This window comes from Xiphias gladius, chromosome 15, assembly GCF_016859285.1.
Source record: "Xiphias gladius isolate SHS-SW01 ecotype Sanya breed wild chromosome 15, ASM1685928v1, whole genome shotgun sequence".
NCBI classification, from domain to species: domain Eukaryota; kingdom Metazoa; phylum Chordata; class Actinopteri; order Istiophoriformes; family Xiphiidae; genus Xiphias; species Xiphias gladius.
This window is the reverse complement of record NC_053414.1, coordinates 21,273,165-21,295,553: the sequence shown is the minus strand read 5'-3', so window position 1 is coordinate 21,295,553 and position 22,389 is coordinate 21,273,165. Positions and strand designations below refer to the sequence as shown.

General features: G+C 38.8%; 1 protein-coding gene across 1 annotated transcript; it reads right to left on the bottom strand.

The window, feature by feature from the left end:
* Positions 1 to 7,671: 7,671 nt before the first annotated feature.
* LOC120800363 (voltage-dependent calcium channel gamma-5 subunit) lies at positions 7,672 to 17,903 on the bottom strand. Its single transcript, XM_040146431.1, has 5 exons — positions 17,668 to 17,903; positions 13,359 to 13,445; positions 10,825 to 10,965; positions 10,313 to 10,458; positions 7,672 to 9,408 (listed from the first exon to the last, which is right to left on the bottom strand). The coding sequence occupies exons 1-5, from the start codon at positions 17,861 to 17,863 to the stop codon at positions 9,145 to 9,147; spliced, it is 834 nt and encodes a 277-aa protein (XP_040002365.1). The 5' UTR covers positions 17,864 to 17,903; the 3' UTR covers positions 7,672 to 9,144.
* Between the last annotated feature and the right edge of the window lie 4,486 nt (positions 17,904 to 22,389).

The following is a 22,389-nucleotide window of genomic DNA, read 5'->3' as shown; positions in this document are numbered from 1 at the left end:
TTCAAAGACAATCAAAGACCTCTTGGAGGAAGCAGATAAGACAGGATTCACGAGTGACTGCTAATGGCCCTGGAAGAATATACTGGTGACTAAGCAGAACCCCCTAGCAGCAGGGGGGGCTGCAATCTGCTTTGCCCCTTTCCCAACTTATACAACTTTCCTTCAGGCTCCATATAGAAGAATATGTTATCCTTCAAGATGGAATTTAAAAGAGAAAGGAACCCAAATTCACTTTTGGACCCACAGACCCGAGGATGGAACTACCACACTTGAGTGTGGGTATGAACACACAACTTTACAACCACTCAACAGACACATCCCGTTGACATTTCAAAGCCCCCTCTTCCCTATTGTCTTCCTCCTCTGCTCCAAACATGCTTTAATGTCACTACTTTATTACTTTTCTTATTGTTTGAATGTGTACATTTGTATTCTTACTTATATTAGAGATTTACTACTATTTATAGCTAACTGCTGCAAATCGTATGTCTGTTAAATGTATTAATGTATTAATATTTCCATAACCTTTAGAGATAAATATGTGACGTTTGGTCCCATTGTAATCATCTGCGCATCAGAATGCTAGATCTTTATTCACTGTAGTTATTTAGTAACAAAATACTGTCATTCGTGAACTTTTCTTAAAACTTTGCAAATTAAGCATGTGACCTCTGGCCTCTACTGGACAGTGTGCCCAAGGGGGGTGTGAGCGTGACAACGCCCCAGGAGGGCAAGGCAATCATAGATTGACCAGGTGTCTCTCTGAACCTCTTGCCCAAAACCTTCCCTATAAAAGACCTTCCCTGGAATGTAACTTCAGATTCCCTTTTTCACTGGTGCTACAGGTGTCCCATACTGTCTTTGTGTGGCTCCGCTAATCTCAACTTCAATAGGATCTTCACCTTCAACACCTCTGCTGCTGCATCATCACCTTCTTCCCCATTCTGGGCACCACAATGCTGAATCAGCTCTTCCAGAAACACGAAAGTAGTATAGCTTCTTTTCTGCTTACCGAGTGAATTCAGAAATTACAACTGGCATTTCCCTCCAAACCTGATTCAAAATGTATCACTGTTTTACCAGCTGCTTCCAGTGAGGGTCACATTTTGGTTTGCTCAACTGTTGCAAACTTTCCCTTTTAAACTGCAGTTCTACAGTCACATAGTCATTGTGTGTATAGTTACCGTGTTGTTGTGTTATTGTTGTGTCGTTTTGTGTTAGTGTGTGTGTGTGTGTGTAATAAATTATTTATGTAAGTTGTTGCCTTGGTTTTATGTAACTTACTCTCAGTCACTTTGCGTATCTGATACTTTGTTGCCTGTTCTACCTAAATTCAGGTTAATACTTTCCCAAAGTTAAATCGTGCATTATAGACTGATTATCAAGAGTAATGGTTTATTAGTTTTATTATGCTGACTGTGAGATTATGTCAGTGGACGAATAATTAATGCGGTTCTGTATGATTATTCTGATTAATGCTGTATTTCCCCAAATTAAGCTAATTTTCCCTACAAGCAGAATATCCAAATGATGTGTTGTGTCTCGCACAGTGAGAGAACTTTGTAAAAAGTTACCGTAAGTCATGACACATATAAATACTAACAATAGAAGAAGTTGTTCATAAAAAGAAAAGCTTGGTTTTATTTTTAATATTTATATTGCGTTTTTGAAGTTCAGACTTTTTACTGTAAATATGTGTTGCAAATTTTGAAAAAAACATTATTCTTGGAGTGAAAAATAGAACAAAATCTACCAAGAGGTGTACCAGACTATGTGGTTGCGGTCTGATGAAGATGTGAGCAAGATCATTGAAAACACGACCAAGGGAGAGGTGGACCACCGGCTCCGGGCTATGTTGGCTATCGTAGTCAGCTTTGCCTCCCAGAGGTTTGGCCACATCGAGAGAGACAACACCAGGTCAACATACACAATGAACTGTAGGGCCAACAAGATACACCAGCTGCTGCAAGACCTTCGAATCTTAAAACAACACCACAAGGTGGCTAGCGAAGAGGAAAAGCAACTACCGGCCGAGCCCCGAAACATCTTCAGAAGCTCAGGACCCTGCACAAGGCAGAGTGGCACTGGAGGCAGGGGAAAGAAAGAGCAAGGAAGCGTCCTGCTTTTATTTCTAATCCCTTCACCTTAACTAAGAACCTACTATCATGTGGCCTCCGCTGGTGTATCCAGTTCCCATAATGACAGTTGAGTCCCTGGAGATGAAGATCAGCAGCTACCTCTGAAGATGACTAGGCCTACCCTGCAGACTGAACAGTGCTGCCCTGTACGGCACTAGTAACATCCTGCAGCTCCCGATCAGTGGCCGTGTTGAAGAGGTCATGGTGTCATGGGACACAGGAAGTTATCCTGTGCAGAGAATCCAGAGATACAAAAGCGGCATCTGGTTGAACTGGCAGGAAATAGAGACAAATCTCTGGAGATGGCTGAGTTGTGGTTGAGGCTGAAGGCACTGGTTGGATCCATTGCAACAAGGTGTGCAGGCATAGGCTACTTCCCGGCAACCAGGGTCACCAACATCCACGGCAAAGAGCGGTAACATATGTGTGCAGGAGGACTTACGATGTACAAGCCAGCAGGATGGTAGGGATGGGAAAGCAAGGAGCATGGACAAGATGGGAAAGTGCACGGCAATGAAAGATCACCTGGTCCAACATCTGGCAAGCAGACTTTCATCGCATCAGGTTCTTAGTCCAAGCGGTCTACGATGTCCTGCCAAGTCTAGCAAACCTTCATGTCTGGAGCAAAAGTGAGACACCTTCCATTCCTCGTTGTTCTGGAAGTGGATCCTTGAAACACCTCCTTAGCAGCTGCCCAAAGTCCCTTGGAGACAGGCACAATCGCTGGCGTTGTGACCAAAACATGATCATCGTTTCAGAGGCCAGCAAGCAACTGATCATGCCGGAACCCACAGTGCCCTGGGAAAAGCATTTGGACAAGGCCAATGAGAGAAAGCAAACTATGTACCAGGACCTTACGGAAGAGTGGCGAGAGCAAGGCTGGCGAACTCTCTATGAGCCTGTGGATGTGGGCCAAGGATTTGCAGGGCATTCACTCTGTAAAGTGTTTATGCTAATGGGCATTACCGAGGAGGCAAAGAGGAAGGACATCAGAATTGCTACTGAAGCTGCAGGGAAAAGCTACTGGGTGGCTAAGGCACAAGCTAAGGTCTGATCAACCCCGGCTGGGCACCTGGGCGAGGTTGTCTGATGTTAAAAGACCCAAAACACCCGATGAACCCAGGTTACATCACTGATGATGCTTCCCAGCGCATCTGTACGATGTATCTTTCATCTCATTTGTTTTGGGAGAATGAGAAAGGGATTTTTGACAAATAACTAAAAGTGTGTAATAAAACATTTTTAGAAAAACAAAATGTTTTTCCTAGTACCCTCTGGGTGCAGTTCTTACATGTAATCTTGTTCAGAAATAGTAATTTCCCATTTGTTGCTGGTGCAGACCTGACAGATGTTGCTGATTTAATTTCTAAGACCACAGAATGAAACTGTATTACTTGGGGTTACAGGCAAATCTTGCTGTAGCTCCTTCTAAAAAATAAGCCAATAGGAGTAAAAACGGTGAGACTCAATATTACATGAAGTACTACAAAGGACATTCAAATTATAATTATAATTGTATGGAGATACAATGGTACACCAGACTTCCTTTAACAAAGTACCCATTTATTGTGGCCTTGATTTGTGGAAAACACACAGACTTCTTATAAATTAGTCAAGTGGTGCATCTCAATGACCGTTCTACACGCACGCCTTCTCTCTTACCCACTGCCCTTGGTAATAAAGACTCCATACGTAGAGTGGCCACTTGCAGAGCGAGGGGGCAGGGCCCATGGGGTGCAGAGGTTTAAAAATGGAGCTAACTTGCCCTCCAGCAGGCCTGCTAATTGAGCATGATGAATGATGATGTGAGGAGGAAGAATTGCAGATGGGCCACTTTCATTTATATCGAAAAACTGCTTGTTTACTTACATATTCCTTTCACTTTCAATGAAGATTTTGCAGAGGAACTTCGTAACAAATGTAATGCCTTCTGGGTAAGATCTGACAGTGGTCACCCACTCTTTCAACCCCTTGAAGGATAGATCTCACAGAAGTCCCTTGAGTATTGAGGGAACAACACTAAAGAGGGATTAAGTCCGCCAGGGCTTGATAAACAACTGTTGGAATACCCAAATGGCCTTTTCTGGCCCCGCAGCATCATCCCATTTCGCATGTTAGAAAATCAGAAATTCCCCATATTGTCAGTTTTTAAATAAAGCCTCTGAAACATAACAAGATGTCGTTCTGCTGAAACATATTAGACGGTAGGGTAGTTGAAAACAGGTATATTTCATTCACATCTCTAGTATACAATGTGTTACGTAACTATAAACTATATTTTGTTAAGTTTAATCATAGGAGAAAATATGTCAATACAAACTTCCTGTCTGCAAACTCCTCTGATTCCTTACTTTTCTTTTTTCCTCTCTTTTTTATTGTCATTCATTACTTCTATTTCATTTTATTGTTATTTTTCTCTGAATCGTACTATATTTTATTGTACTTTGTAGTTTACTGTATTTTAAAGCACCTGACATTCTACTCTTGTTTTGCACATCCACAGTCGTATGTAATGTTTTTAAGGGGTCCGGGTAATATGTTATGAGTTATGTGTTTTTATTTCTTTTATGTGTTATGCTGGGATTGTTTGTTGTCCTGTTATGAGCACACTCCTAACAGCTAAGTTATGGCAATAAAGTATTGATTCTTGAATCTTGAATCTTCTGAGCAGCTGGACCACTGGTTATTAACATGTATTTCTTTAAATACAAACAATTAAAGTGATGGACAGTTACATTATCCCATCCACAGTGTTTACATCTCAATTTATTGATACAGTGTGAAGATGCCATCATTCCTGCAGTTAGACACAGACAATCTTGATTCCCCCCCCCCCCCCCCACACTCTATAACTATCTAATTTTCTCCATTTGAGAAAAAAAAACAAAAACAGAAGCACTAAATTTTTTCAAATCAAATGGAATCCCACTGCATGCATGTTTTGAAATACTGGATCTTGAACATGAAGCAGTGATAAAGCTGTGCACTCTTTTACCAGTTTACCTGTTCAGCTGCTCCTCCTCTATGTGCAAAAGAAAAATACAGTGTCTTAGGATGGAAGAAGATGAAATATCATTCAATATGTTGTGTATTTGACTTTTTTACCCTTTGTTCATTAACCAAAGATGTGACTGAAATAGTATGTAGTCAAATGCTGGTTGGTGTTTTTTTCTGTTTAGTATGTTCTTTCTTTTTTGTCTCTGGATGCCAGAAAATACAGGTGAAGTGAAAGTCAAAAAGAGAAGAGGAAATTAAGGTAATTAAGAAAACCTCTGACTTTCATTCAGTAATTCCTCAGGAAAACCAACATATTGCCTCACTTGCCTTTCCATATGATTCAAATCGTAGCACTTTTCAAAATATGTAAAAATGCGTTACATCAAATCAATTAATCTCTTCCACTGTGGAAGTGACTTAGGGCTCTACATCTTTTTTCATATGTGCATGTTGGGTGGCTTATGTTTTTTACTTTTATTTCTGTCACTCTGAACTCAGGACTCTTGGAAAGCTGTGTGTTTTCACTGAATTGACACTAGATGGAGCTCTTGTCAAAAGGCACTGGGCTACCTTTTATCAGCACCAACCAGTTCCTGAAGAAGTAGAGAAGAACGTGTCCATTTGGCCAATAAATCTAGTGATTTTTTTTTTAATAATAATGCAGGAAAGGGACTATTAAGAGTTCAAATTAAAGAGTGTACCACGAAATTTGTATTTATTACCAACGACAGTGAAATTTGCCACATATGGTTTTGATATTGTCAGTTTGGGAGCATGCCAGTTCATCAGATCAATAAATGAAACTGCTCATTCAGTTTGTGGGCACGTCAGTACATGATGCAGATTAGCTGTTTCCATCCCGCTGATAGCCCCATTACATCTCATTCACCCAGATGGATGAATGCCAGCTCTCACAGTCGGGGCAGCGCCAGGTTAGCTCTGGCACTGTGTCCCGCTCTCTGTGGCAGAGATCTTGTCACTGTTGCAGGGGCGAGCGATGTTAATGTGGCCTGACAATCCATATGACAGTTAGCTCTTTTACAAAGTTTTTTTTCTAGAGTTCAGAGTGTAGCTTCATATTATATTTATTACAATGCAAGTTGGTGGGAATTAAATGTTTCTCCTTACGACAGATTCTGTAAAATTCAAGCATTGTTTGACCAAGCTCAAAAAAGATTGAAAAAGAACTTTATAGATTTATTGTTTCAGGCTAAAGGGCTTTGTAACTGTGATACAAATAACAATTTTAATTTTTACCATCAAAAACCATGACAAAATGGTAAATATAAATACCTGGCCAAAGACTGGATCTCATTTTCAGAGATACTGAGTGATAAACATCATTCATTTAGTGCTATGACACATGCAGAACAAAGATGGATAGCCTACTATATAGTACAGTCATTTCAGAGACATAAGCAGCCATTGAAGAAACAAGCGTATTGTTTATCAAATCCCATTAAACTTTATTTCTTTGAGTATACATATTCCATTGCACATTTAACATCATGAAAATGACTGATTGTAAAAATACATAGATATTGACATTTTAAGTCTGACTATGACACCACCTGGATACTTTACATTTTTGTAAGTATAACATTATTCAAAAGCTCACATTCTCAATGTGATGCGGGAGGCGAAGCAGCTGTCACATAAACTGCAGATGAATCTACCCAACAACAGAACAACCATATTTTACAGGTACTGCCATCTATACAAAAATGAATCTATATACACACTGATGATTTCATATTGACAGTGTTTAAAATAAACGAAATGTTACTGGTCTATATATCAGAACAGTGCTTAAGAGAGTGAAAGTTTAGCTGGGCAAAGTTTGTGTTTATTAGCTTTATGAACCTATATTTTACATGTTCTGCAGGTGGAATAGCATGATCCAGTGATGAAATGTTGCACGCCATTAATAATATGTGGAATTCACACCATGCAACATTAAATACTGAAAATAACCATAATTTTAGGAATATATCAAACTTACATAAAATTATTGCACAATACATAATGTTTCTCTGTAATATGTTTACTCACACTTTACGCTGATTGAAATGTATATATTCAATACTTTGCCACTTATCCTGGATACTACTTTTCCTTGGCAGACTTAGGACACTAGTATACTGTAGGTCAAACATCTAAGAATATTCTGACATTATAAGGGGGAAATTAGAAAAATATTTATCTATAATTTGGGTTATAATGTCTTTATAGGAGAAGTATTTTATTCTCATTTAGCAGTGTTTCCTTCAGTACAGCTTACATTCACAGTGGCTCCACATCAAAAATAGTCTTTCATACCACCTGACACATTCACAATCCCCATGAAAATGTATGACCACACAAACTCCATCTTCTCACTTTTGGCTTTTTCTCCTTATTTAAACTTATAGTGTTTTACAACTCCAATCTGATAAGGACAATCAAACAGCATTGCCCCTATACTGATTGTTTTCTTATTTTTCTTATTTTTCTTATTATTGTTTATTATTTATTTATTTATTTATTTTTTGGTTACACACACTTCCTGTATTTAATTACTTGACCAGCTAAGAAGACCACTGTATACAGGAATCATAGGTTCTCCATAAACATAAAAGCTTTGTTTACATCCGCATTGTTTGAAACACTGATGTAAAGCGGTCCTCTATTGTTATTAATGATGGGTTATGGGAGCAAATAAAGCATTATTCTTGTTCTGTCTGTTTCCTTTACTTTACAAGATAATAAAATAATACACTCAAAAGTTTATATGCCCATTAGCATATTCAGATTTAGGTATTTAAAGAGAAGTGGATGTCATATATCTGGACCAGCAGCCTACGACACAAACCTTTCCTTTGGTGTCAATACTTAAACGTGAGGTTCACATGGAAGGTCAAATATCATCCCAACTCTGTCAGCATGTAACCCCAGTCAAACAGATTTTTGTTTACAAAATTGTATGTCAGTTAAAATGATCTATTTGAGTTGGTTGAAATTCACATTCATCATGTGTATCATAAACTCTAAACCTGAACATTGAAAATTCAAGCTGAGTTCTACCTCCTGACTTCACATAAACATGTTTAAAACTGTTGTGATTTGCATTAGAATACCTTCAGTTAACTACACCAACAAGCCATTTTTTGCACAAAGTGCAGTGTACTTCACTTAAATAGTGACAACCAAAGATGTGAATTGAACTTGCTTGTGCTCAAACAGCTGGTGCACATGCGCAATTTGTAGACAAAAGGAGCTTTAACAACCTCATTTTTAATTTATAAATCAGAAGTATGCACAATGTGAGCAATGATCTTATGATCAAATTAAGGAAATATTCTGTCCAGAACCAACCTGTAGTATTTATAATTTTCAGCAAGTTTCCTCTAAACAAAGGTGAGTCCACTGATTAGTTTCTGCTTTCTGACTGAATGAAGCTACTTTCGTTTTTGGCTTTGAAAATGTGCAGGCTCTGAATCCCTGGCACATAGTTTCCAATCCAGTTCTAATCCGTATTCTAAACTCTCCATGTTTGCAGATGTGCAGGATGTAATCCTCTCTATTGGTTTAGGACTGTGGCAGTACTACAGGCAAATAATTGACTTGCTCACTGCATGTTGGAGCTACACAGGTCACTCCTCTCAGATAACTTCGCCCTACCTTGGTCATTTCATCAGGTTACCAATCCCCCATCATTAAAAAGTATAGAAAAAGCAGAAAAAAATTACAGTCTGGTCTAACAGCTCTCCCTGGAACAAGACAGATTACCTCAGAATACAGTGAACTGGCTAACCTTCATCTTAAGTATTACTCCCTACAGAACCAAAAAGTGCAACTAAAAATCAGCAGCAGGGAGGGTAGAGAGAATCACGTCATCATCAGGACACTTGAAGTGGGAACTTGGAGTGTTTCAAGCTTGAAAATATCAAATTATTGGAAAATTTTATGCCAAAATCCAGGCAGATCAAATTGGAGCCTATGGTGCTCACACAACTGCTCGTCCTCTGCCTCAGCAAGGTGAGGAGGACATTTGTTCATACTCTGGACACTTGAGGAGGGCAGGGTAGTTGGAGGAGTTCATCTGGAGGGAGGCCTCGGAGGAGATTGAGGAGGGACTGCGACCTCGCCCAGCCCAGGCATCCGGATGGAGGAATTGGCCAGAGTAATCGGAGCAGTTGCTGAGGCGAGGCCGGTAGAAGCCCTGATGGGGCCGGTACATTTCCTCTGCTGTGTAGCGCTTCATGAACAGATACACCGACATGACACCCGCCGTCTGGGGGGAATGGAGGCAAAGGAACACAAAGTTTACTCTTGTTTGGTAATATCCTCATACGTCTGTTTCTGTATAGTTTTAATTTTACCTGATTTAATTTTTTTATAGATTTTGCAGATTTTTGAGCTGTTGTCAATGAAAACAGAGTTATGAATAGGAAAAAAATTGGTAAATTAAGATTAGGCATACAATTTTAATGGTCAGCATTAAATCATCAGTTTGTCCCTATGTACAGTGAACGCTTGAATCATGGCTTAGTTAAATGTGTTCATGCAAGCGCACATGTGTGTATATGTTGTATGTGTGTGCAAATTTTTTTCTTTTTTCTCTTTTTGATCCTGTTCTTTAAATGAGATCATTACCAACATTAGCCAGAATTTCACGTTAAAAGAATGTCACAGAAAAATGCACATTCAACATTTCCTGTCAGTGTGATGTCAGATTATTGTGTATGTCTGACAGAGTCAAAAGCAAGTTGCAGACCTTCAATGCTCTGCTGAAAAGCAATATCCATTAATAACAAAAATAACTGAATAAACACATTAATCACACCTCGTTAACCGTAAATTATCATGTTTAATGGGGACTATATCTCACAGCACAAGACATTACAGTTGTTCATATCTGAAGGACAGGATTTGTCACAATGAAGACACTGAAGACACCTTATGTTCAATGCATTAATTTCCTGCCCTTTTTGTTCATAATGATGGATTACATCTGTCACACAAAGAAGGGTTATTTTAGGATATCTAAAATGCTATATAAGTCCAGAAAACAACAGGTAAGAGACATAAACTGGCAAAAATTAGGGTTTGCTTGGGTCTAAAGAATCAGTTTGATGCATGCTTGTGAAATTTGAGATATAATGTTACATTATCCAAATTTGCTGAAGTGGAGTTACCTCAGTTAGAAGGAAGGAGATGGCAGCAAAGGCGAACGACCAGCCGTACTTGTAACTGAAGTAGGCTTCATTAGTTTTGGTCCTGTTCAACATTTCATCATTAATGTTGGAGATGTACAAGACCAGACCAACAACCAGAGACAGACCTGTGGGAGGCAGAGAGAGGGAGACAGACAAGAGTTCTAATGACTATGGGTTGAGAGGTAGATTACATTTACAAAAATATGCAGGTATATATGATTGGCATCACTTTTGTTACCATAAATTAAACAGTGCATCGAGTAATCAAAGGTTGTATTAGAACAATAACGATATGTTTCACTGTGCCCTCCTCTTACATCTAAGTGACACAGATTAGACCTGAATCAACTCTGTAACATGACAACTATGTATATTAAAAACCATTTTGCCCTTTAGTTACTGTAGTTAAGTTCACCTTCTCAAATTTGCATATCACATTGAGTTTAATGCACTAATTTGGATATGTTGTGAGTAAAACCCAAACCAAGTACCTGACAGGATGAAGAAGATTCCAGAAACAAAAGCCAGGATGGTGCGATGTGGTCGGATGTGGCCGATGTTACTGAGTACAAAACCAATGAACATGAAGAAGAGGCTGACCAAAGGAAAAGGTGTGGCAGAACGGATCATCTCTGAAATGAGAGAAGAGAAACCAGGATGAAGAAAGAGAAGAACTGATCACTTTGAGTGGGACTGAATGAGAAACCTGCACTTGTAAACTTTCTTTTTTTTATATCGTTTGGGGTTTTTTTTGCATTTTTATCTGTGACTTTCTCAAACTTTTAATGGAAGGCTTTCCTCTTAGAGTAGCAGCATGAGGTTTTCTACTAAGGTTGGTCTTATTCCTCGTGGAGTTGGCATTTCATGGGTTTAGGTCATGGTTCCTTATTTATATGAAGATGGAGCTGGACCTACCTACTGTGAGCAAATGGTGCAGAACTTCAAAGAAGTAATGGGAGGTACTTGTCTGTGGTACTTGTTTCCAGACCCCCACTGTGTTCTCCATTACACAAAATGCTACCCTTACATCTAAGTGGACCAGATGTCTAAGGCCTGGTCATTTAATTAGTTTAGCAAAGTTTGGCTTGTGTGGTAAACACACTGTGGCAGTCCTGGAGAGATTTTACAGAAGACTGTACATTATCAGCAATGCAATACGAAATAGTATCATTAGTGTAAAGATAAATTTTACATCCAGTTACATCAGAAACAATATTGTTTATATAAAAAGTAAACAGGACAGGTACAAGGACTGAGCCTTGTGGGACACCTTTCGCAAATATGAACAAATTCAGATTCAACAGTTCCTATTAATGGGCTGTCTGTCCAAAAGATAACTCTGGAACCAGTTATACGCAACTTCATCACAACCAAAATTATGAAGTTTTCTTAAGACCAATGCATGATCAACTGTATCAAATCCCTTAGAAAGGTCAATAAAAAGAGGTGCACAGTGTTTCTTATTATCCAAAATGAAATTATGCAATTTAAAACAAAAGTGGCAGCTGTAACAGTGCTGTGGTTTGGTATGTATTTAAAATAGAATGTGTTGAAAGGAATGATTTAAGTTGGTCAATTACTAGAGATTCTAATATTTTTGCAAGGCACCGCAATTTAGAGATACGCCTATAATTATTTAGCCTAACAATTTCCCTGCCTTTATGTAATGGGAGACACATAAGCAGCCTCCCAAACTGTGGGAACTGTACGGGTAAGACAGAAAGGTTAAAAATGTATGTTATGTAGCTTATTACAATTGGGGCAGGAAGTTTTAAAAAGAAATGAAAGAGTTTATCCTCGCCAAGTGAATATTTCAAATCTAGTGCTAGTACGGAATTGGCTACGTCATGGGAAGAGCTGTAGAGAAAAACTGTCCCCAGAAGAGAAGTAAAAGTGAGTCTTTTTGAATTCAAGCTGAGTCTGAAACATGGGCATATTCAGGAAGAGTTTATAAGACAAGTTTCTAGGATTTAGGGGGATCTATTAGCTGAAATGGAATATAGTGTTCATAATTATCTTTTCATTAGCATATAATCACCCGAAACTAAGAATCATTGCATTTTTGTTAGCTTAGAATGAGCCCTGCAAATCTACATAGGGAGCGGGTCCTCTTCCACGGAGCCCGTAATGTTGCACTGCCATGTTTCTACAGTAGCCCAGAACGGTACAAACCAAACACTGGCTCCTCAAGGGCCTTTTGCGTTTTTACGTTAACTGAAGGCCACCGTAGGTTCTCCTATGCGCTCTGAAAGGTTGGGGTGAGGTTGTAATCTGCAATCTCATCGCTAGATGCCACTAAATTATACACACTGGTGCTTAAAATTCTGAAGCAAAACAATGACAGACGATCCAGTGGTATGTGTAGCCACGGTAAAAATCAGTTATTACATAAATGCTGCTTTAAAGTGTCAGTTCTAATGATGAAACTGCAGGATAAGACAGAGGAAATCTGCCATCATATATCAATACATCAAAGCCATGTGACCTGATGCAATTGGACAGGTCCTATATTAACTGTCAATTATCTGTCAATTTAACTTTGGAGATATTTATTATCACGGCTGCACTCAGGTCTTTGACAGACCATCTTTGAACAAAAAGGGTTACAATCTTCCCCCTATGTACAACCCCCTCTTATCCCAAGGTTCCCTACAGCATGTGTTTCCATGCATGTTATCCCTGCAGGGGGGTTGCTACAAAATGAAAATGGCACCCTGGCCTTGAAGACTGGGCTAGGAATAGCATAAACCACATATGATGGGGAGATGACAGCACAGTGCAGAGATGTGGACTCAAGTCACATGACATGTGCTCAGGTCAGACTAAGGTCATGTACATGATGACTTTAGACTTGGCTTAACAAGATCAGTGCAGGTGCCCAGCCAACCAGTAGGATTCTCTAGTGCAGGGACAATGACTGGACCCCAAATTTTTTTCCTCTTATAGCGCTAAAACTGAGGGCCTGAACAGTTTCACCAAACTGAAGCATGGTTTATATAATAGTAAAGTGTGAACAGTTACTTACTGAGGACACTGACAGTTGACTCAGAGGTCATCTGGACATTGGTGGGCATCACGTACTCTATGGTAAAACACCGCCCTTTCTCCTCCCCTGGAACAAATGACAGGGATAAAAATATATTCAATAAAATTTCACATAAATCCAGAGTGGACACAGGGTTGGGCGCTCTCTATAACTGATCAAACTGTTATTAAGCATGTGCAATATGCTAGCAAAAAATGTACATAGCTGTCTTATAGCCTTTAGCTGATGATAATACCCATCATGGCAAAGAGTTATGACTGTACAGGCCAAATGTCAAGTTTTCGGTAACTAGACAGGATTTATTTGATTTATTTGTGCTAGAATTCGTATACTTTGTGTGACGGCTTTGAAACAATTTCAGCTTATTTCATCTGTGAGACTGTTGAATTCCACTTAAAAACAATCTGACAGCAAGTTGCAAGAGAAATAAACAGCTCATTTTGATATTATACCCATTATCTGCTGTCAGTATTCGTACGAGGAACAGCCAGTACTAGATTTTAGCACGTTTCCTTTTATCACTTTGAACTATACAGCAAAAAGTCTGGCACCCAACACCACTGACACACAAATATAAATTCTGATGTCACTGATGTCTTTCTTCACACTTCATTAACCCCACACACTATCAGGTGTTGGATTAGGTGGTATATTGCGTTTCACCTTATGTAATTAGCTTTCATCATACATGTTATGTGTTGATGACACACACTAGAACAATGCATACTGAGGGTTTGGTTCAAGTCTTTTTACATTAAACATTGAATGTTACTCTTAAGCATTTTAATGACACACTGATTACATTGCATCACAACGAAAAGTTAACCTATTGTGGCTGTGTTTTGGAAGGCTATTCATAGAGAATATAAAGACTAAAATACGCAGCCACCGGTCTGGTGGCTGTATTCTTCATGGATTTAACCTGTTGTTAAATATTTGAAGAGCATTTGCAGTCTTCTTATAGTTTATTAGTCCTGGTGTTATTATCACATTAAGAAAATATGACAAGTCTGTTTTGGTTCATTTGTTTTAAGGTGTGTGTGATCAAGTGTTTTACTATGTTCATACTGCTACCTATACTGCTTGGTGAGATTACATACTATTTGTCATGACCCCCTCCAGTTATTAAAATGTGACTTAACAAGTGTTTTGTCGTAGCATGATTGTAAAGCAAGTTTTTTTTAAAAATTATTATTATTCACCTCTACAGAATGGCAATGGTAATTCTCAGCCTATTCAAATGTCATTTCAACAGAGGGAGATAATAACAAATACTAAAAATTTTGATTATGCTTTCACTTAGCAGACATAATAGCTCATTTTCAGTCAGTCTTGAAGGACTCCAGTAACACTTCTATGCCTTATTTGCAGTGAAAGTCATTTACAGCAGAATGGATGAAAATACATTAAAAGTTATGCAAATTTGATTTTAATGATGCTTCTTGGCAGTTACTACAAAGTTTACACTGTAATTGTATTAAAGGGAGATTTTGTCCATATATATTACAAACAAGATATACACTAATTTCCGAGATCAATAAATCATGCTATAAAAAATAAGAATAAAAAAAAACACACACAAAAAACAAACAAACTCAATACTCAATTACTCAAAGCCAATGCTACTCTTACAACTAGTCCTGCCACAAGCTTTGCAGTCTGCATTACATAAGCAGTGTAGAGCCCTATATTGAACATGATTTACAGCAATGACAGAATGACACTAACAGCCAAACACTCGATGAACTCAAACTGACATCAATATCAGCCAAAACACCACGCAACCTCATTCACCTTCTCTGGCGTAACAACATTCTGTGATAGTGTGCAGTAATTGTTTCTGGGTCAAACACTATGCACCAGAACAGTAAAATGGGCAATAAGGCCAGTCAATTGCCCTTAAGACAAATACACTGGACCATTAGTCCATTTATAGCAATGACCCTAACATCTGTTACCTAATCACTACTTGATTAGCAACATGTTTACCACGACTGAACGATTAACCCTGAAACAGGAGAGAGCAGGTCAGTTGTGGCACGGGGGTTAAGGCACATGGGTTAAGGGAACAATTCAGCAGTAAGGGGGATAATGATACAGGTTAATTTTATGCAGAACGAAACCTTTTTCCGGGTTTTTAGGTTATAAACGTGTTAAAGGTCCTGAAGTATTGTTGAGTGTCAGAAATGACAGCAGACATTTATTATTGCTTCAACAACTACATATCCAAAAAGAGTAAGAGCATATTGTAGTAACACAGTTAACTGTTGCCATTACCAGAGGGAGAAAGAGGATAATAGCAAAAGTTGATACCTGGTTTACTCTGGGACAACACTTGTCTGGAGAGTTGTGTTTCTATGAAAAGAATAAAACCTAACAGTTAGTGTGTTTTTTCCAGTCAAGACCTCCAAGCATGCCATTTTCCATGCTGGAGCTGGGGAGGAACACTGTGTTGATGGGTAAAAAGTGCTTGAGCATGCACTGCGGAAATACATAGGCTTTTGTAACTTTATGTAATCCTTGTTTTTCATGTTAAGTGCTGCAGTGGAAAAAAGGATGCAGGTCAGAAAGAAGGAAAAATAAAAAGCAGCCACAGAACTAAGGGTTTTTTGCATCAATCCAAAGAGCCCCTCTGGACACAGAATGTAAACCAGCCCTTGGGTAAGTCATGAGGAAAGAAATCCTGCAAAGTCATCTATCATTTGGAATAAAAATACTTGGCACTTTCAAGGGTACAACATAGCGCTGAAGTGCAGTTTGGGGATCACATACAAATAGAAGAGGTTATGGTCCTAACATTACCCGAAAGTGAAGGAAAAGTTAAAAAATTCATGCTCAAGTTTTCAAACACTAAACTAAGACTAGTCTTCTGTACTTGCAGCAGTGTATAGTATAGTTTAATATCCTCCCATTGTGCCTATATATTTAGAGGGATCAAGATGGTGATAATTCACTAATAGTTCACCAATTGCCATAAATATTTGTATAGAACACATATGATTGTTTGAAAGACGACATCAAGATTTTGTTTCCTTTCAGGATGGCTTATAAAACTGGTCAAAAGTTTTTTTTTCCAGCTTTTACTTAATTTTAAGAAGGTAAGCGGTAAACTGCCCAAGGCCAAAAAAAAAAAAAAAGTTTAGGCCAGTAAAATCTGAAAAATCATATAAAATTCATAGAAAACAGGCCTTTTTCAGGGATTAAAAAATAGGTTAATTTACAGCTTTCCTGAAGCCATGGAAGTAAATCAGGCCTTGAAAGTTAATGCAAACAATTCCTACCTCCCCCCTTTTTTTTGTTGATTACATAAAAAACCCTCTTTTTGTACAAAGGCAGTGTTGGAGCAAACTGTGTTACCACACCCTCTAATTCATTAATAGGACAATACTGTGCTGCAAGTAACAAAGGAAGACAGACTGGTTGGTCCGGGGTTCATCCTACAGCAAGATAATGATGGAAGACCAGCACAGTCTCCAGACTTAAATCTCATCGAGTTCAGGATGAACTGGAAAGAAGGTGAGAGCAAAGCAGCCTAGAAGTGAAACACATTTGCAGGAGCCTCTGCAATAGTGTTGGAATTAACTCTATGAACAATGTTTCATTTCCATTGTAGAAAGAACACCATGAGTGTGTTTGGCTGCTGAATGAGTCAAACATTTGGATTAAATTTAGCTCAACAAGATGATTCCATGATTCCTTATTTCTAAAATCTCCAATTGTTTCTTTGCTCTGAGATTTATTTTCAGAACCATTGAGACATTGAATTATGACTATTTAAATAACGGCTGGAAAATTGAGGTGTTCTAAAACTTTTGACCAGTAGTGTAATTCATTGCTGTAAAAAGTAGGCATCATCACCAAGAAATTCAAACAGAAAGGGACTGGTGTAAAAGTACTCTTTGCAACAGCTTGTTTGTGCCATGAGATTCTTTACATTAATGTCTCAAGGAATAACATGAAAACTGCTCTGCTGTGTTCAAATTACTTTTGCGGAGGAATATACACAAACCTGGACCTTAATACCAAACATAAATAATACAGTTCATCTAAAATGTTACTTCAATTTTCGTCATATAGCTGCACCTGAAGGGTTGCCTAGACAGTCCGGTATTCACCAATGAGTATAAACAAATTAGTCTCCACCAGTAGGTCAAAAAGCTTCATCTCTGTCTGGATAAAAATGAAATCCTGACTAAAATAAAACATCTGCTTCTCCTTGCCTTGAAGACTTTATCATACACGTTTTGATTTATGTCATCTGAATCTTTCAGACTTCTTGCTAACTCACCAGCCAAAAAGCAAACCCTCCAGAGGCCGGAGTGGAGGGACATGCGTATTTCGGTGCTTTGGTTGAGGGGAAGGATGACGCCCTCCTCCAGGTAGAGCCAGTAGTCGGTGCTTACGGCGATTCCCAACAGGCCCAGGCCGCAAACAGCGAACACGCTGCTTAGCAACGTCAGCGCCTTCCTGCCACATAGGCTCATACCACAGCCTCAACAGCAGGGGGGCGCCGCCGGCAGAAAGGGGAGCTGGGAGAGGAAGAAAAAGAAAAACATCTTCACCAATATCATCAAAGTAAAGGGGACTAAGTTATCATGAAAACCCTCCTGAGATAAGATCAAACTGTCCCTCAGGCAACCAAGGAGTAAGATTGGAGGAAACGAATGGAAGGTGCGTCTGTGGGTTGCTGGGTGGTGGGAAAATCTGGGTAACAGATTCTGAGGATCGCTTCATCTTAATTCAAATTCATTACTGACAATGGAGATGAGTTGGAAATGAATGGAAAGTAATAAATGGGAATATGATAGCAGATAGCATTAACAGAGGGCTTTCTTCCTCTGAGCTGAGAAAGAAATACGGAGAAGATTCCCTCTCCTCTAAATCTCACATTAGAATTTAAATAACCACGCTGTTCAGGGCCAAAGACTTAGTGCGGCATGTTTGGAAAAAAATCATTACGTCAAGTTTTTCATTTGACCTCACAATGTCTCCAGCCAAAAGAAGTGCAATATACAGTAACTCATAGCACTGATAATTTTAAAAAGAGAATTATAAAACGAAATTGTTCTGCTACATTTTCTGCAACAACTCCTAATATGTGATATAAATCAACTTCCTGTATGTTACATCAATGAGATGGTGTACAGTATGTGTCAGCATATGAATGTGTGCACTTGTCACACAAAACCATGGATCTGTTCATATGGTAGCTGAAGCCCACATTTGCCGGGAGCTGGAGTGCAGGGGAGTTTGGCATGGGATACATTCTGAAAGGAACTGATTTTACATAATGAGTTCTCAGCGTGCTGCCATGTTGAGCACCCACTGGGAGACTGGAAAGATGGAGTGAATGTGAAACGATTTTGATCTTTTTATAAGATTTTTTGTAAGATTTGTGGCAGTTTTCTCTCTCTCCATGGATCAACTACTTCTCATGACTCGTATGTAAAGTCTCAGTAGGACAGAGTGCACAACTAGTGTCTTAACAGAAAGAACTGTGCGACGTAGAAGGGACGAGGTGTGGAGCTCACGGTTTGAAATAAGCTTACAAAGATGCATCTAATGTTTCAACAAATTGTTGCATGTTTTCAGCAGAGGAAACGCTGGCACTAAACGTGTTTATATTTCATATAGCTGTATCTCATGTGTTACAGCTTCTGGGAGGTTCTTAAATCTAGACACAGCATGCACATATATACATCGTAAAAACAATGCCATACTGTAGAAACCAAGAAATTAATTGACTAATTTTGTCCATATGGTTAAATTGTGTTCAATGTATATATCCTGTAGCGTTCCCATTTTCTAATGTGAAATGACATTTCTAAGATATGTAAGTATGACAATTGCCTTGAGCCTAAATATGTAAGATTTATGACTACAGTCACGGATCATTTTATACCTGTTTAAACTGTGGCTATTAAAATTTCGAACAAAGAAAACAGTAGTGTAAAGAAGAATACAAACTCCAAACTTTACTATATTTGCTACAAATAAGTGTCTTTCCCTGTCTCTTGAGACTGGGCCTGCCTTCAAACTATGAACTACAGGTCAGCACGTTAGCCCAGAAAAGTGACAGTGATTGGAAGCGGTCGGGATGCATTCAAGGGCAATCAGAGTTCACCAAAGCACAAAGGACCAGCATTAATGAGAAAGGGCTATCATTTAACCTCAGCTATTCTTGACCATGGTGCAATCAGTGGCCATTCATTTACAATGTCCATGTAAGCGTTCTATTTCAGTCATTTAGCATCAAGCTACTACTTTCCACTCAATAGACCATTTTGTGGTACTATGCTCAACCAGAGGTCTGTTTTTAGTCATACAGCACAAGAAGCACAACTGAAGTCCTGATTGCACCTACTGTAAATCTGGACTTTCACAAATAGGGTATCACTACTGAATGAGAAAGAAAGGAGCTATTTTGGCTGGTTAACCTTTAAAGCTCTAGAAAAATAGAGAAGGATACTGTAATGACACAGTAGCGAGGATACTTAAAATAGCCACATTAATCAGATTAATATTCATATAACACTATAGTGTGTATTTGAACCTGAATCTTAAAGTTGATGATAAAGTTGTTTTATGTGTTTTCATTAAATACATACACTAGACATGTTTTGCTGTAACATACAGCTACCAGTCTGTAGACCAGACAAATAGCACCCGCCGACACAATGGCACTATTCACACTATACACATGTTGTTTCAAAACAGACACTATTCAAATCAAGAGGTCAAGACAGACTTACACCTGATGAATTAAAGTGATACACATATCCACCTCTACCACTTGCAAAAAGAAAAAAACAGAACACCGCATAGATCTTTTGTGAGGTTTTCCCCAAGACAAGTAGAATTAAATTGCCCACCTGTCTGTTGTGAGCACAACACACTATAATAACAAAAAGCTGCTGAATGATAAGATGATGATGATGATGATTGTAGCTGCTTCACAACAAAATTCTTCCAGTGAATATTTGTGACTTTTTGAAGTAGGTAAATGTAGTACTGAGTTACCATCACCTGGGTAGCTTAGCTTTGCTTGACTAGGTATCAACCAAGGTCACAAGTCCACATTTTTACATTATATTTTGTTGTTTTTTATTGTCAGTAACACAAGCAAACTGCATAGAAAAAGAGCTAGAGGCACTCATTTGGACGAAACTCAAACTTCCGGCACACACACATCAAGGTTAGAAGAATGCATCCTCTGTGCCAGCAACAGAACATCCAACAAACCCCCCAGCACCTCCATTGGGCTGTGGACAGAGTAACATTAGCACAATGAGACCACTGCATGGGCCGATGAAATACTGTGTGTGCGAGCACACTTTCTAGCTAGAGCACCCTGTAGAATGTACACAGTAGCACTGTGCTTATTTGTCCATGGCTCAGAGCACTCACAGATCAAGGGAAGTATAATGGGCAGTACTAACAACAAGGCATATGAAAAAACAACACGATTTTCAATAGACACCGACTATAATTACAGAGAGAGCTGTTATGAGACCAAACAGAATCCAAACATTTAAATAGTAAACCCCAAACTGCCTCACACAAACACAAAGGTAAAGTCCACCGTCGCAAAGAAGTTGTTGCGCTGGTGATGCTATGGTCAAAGTCACTGTACACTCACACCAATGAAAGTTTGCACCACTGTAACGACTGCTTTACACTAAATAGGTGAACTAACGTCCAGGGTGGACGCTTTTTTTTTCTAAAACTCCTTCTAAAGATTCTTGGATTCTCTGTGAAAAATATTTCCCAAAATGTTTTCTAGTGTTTCCCAGTTCTGTAGAGGAAGGGAATTGTAATTAATTTCATTAATAATTTCCCAGCCCCATTTAGGTCCCGTGTCCGGGGAGCACCAATTGTGTCTGTTGGCTCACTGGCATGCATTATTTGGATATTTGAATAGAATGGAACAATCGTTAACATTATTAGAAATCAAAATGTTCATTGGAAAAAAGGCCTGATAGCTACCAAAGTGTTTAAGTGCTTCCTGGATTCATCGAAGCTGATGCAGCTGGACAATGCTGGCTAAAAGATTTCCTCTCATTAACTCTAGCCCCTGACTTCAGCGGAGCTGTCATCCGCAGTCTGTTAGAAATGAGGTTGCAACAAGTGTATGGAAGGAAAGTTGTGGGTCAAAGGTTTTAATGTCTGATAATGTTTCCAACAGGTTTGAACTTAGATTTGACTTAACAGTAAAAATGAACTCTTACATTCCACGAAGCCAGACACAAAACACACACACACACACACACACAAACACACACATTGATCTTGGCCACTTTTGGGGACACTACATAGACTTACATTCATTTCTTTTTCCGTCACCACCCCCCAACCCCAACTAACCACTGAAAAAAATCGTTTTTTTCCCATATGTCGCCATATTCAGTCTTTCATGAGTATTAATAATTGTAGTCTTTGTTCTGGTCTCTAAAGGATTTTAAATGGTTAAACAATCTCAGTTGAGAAAAAAGCTTTTATTTTTTACTGAGAAATGTTTCTCATTAAATGTTCAAAGTCACTGGGACCAACAAAGAGCCTCGTAGTCCCTCCCTGCCTACAAAGAGATACACAAACTACCTCTCCTGCATAAACATCAGCATTTCCTTTAAAAAACCTGTTTGAATCTGGGACTAGAGTCCACTCCTGCGTAAACCTGATGATAAATTCAACAGAAGCATGGCAATTGTTACTGTCAGGATAAAAGGTGTTTCTCTTGTGCAAAAACAGAAACTACATTTTTGATTGAATTAAAATTACAGATATTTTAAGGGTGTTACACTAATTCACAGAAAACCTGTAACATCCACAATGTGAAAACATTTTTCTAATGGATTTAACTGAGAGTAACAAAATAATGTTTACATTTTAACCATTAATGTGAGACTGAACAATGCCACTAAGGGTCCAGAGGCCATGCTAGCATCAAGTAAGGCAGATGAATACCACTGCTAGGGTAAAGGGCATGTCATCACCAGAAGTAGGGCAGTCC

Coding starts and splice junctions, on each gene's coding strand:
- LOC120800363 (XM_040146431.1), bottom strand. CDS start 17,863: ATGAGCCTATGTGGCAGGAAGGCGCTGACGTTGCTAAGCAGCGTGTTC. Junction 10,966..13,358: donor GTCAACTGTCAGTGTCCTCA/GTAAGTAACTGT, acceptor CTCTCATTTCAG/AGATGATCCGTTCTGCCACA. Junction 10,459..10,824: donor AATCTTCTTCATCCTGTCAG/GTACTTGGTTTG, acceptor TGCCTCCCACAG/GTCTGTCTCTGGTTGTTGGT.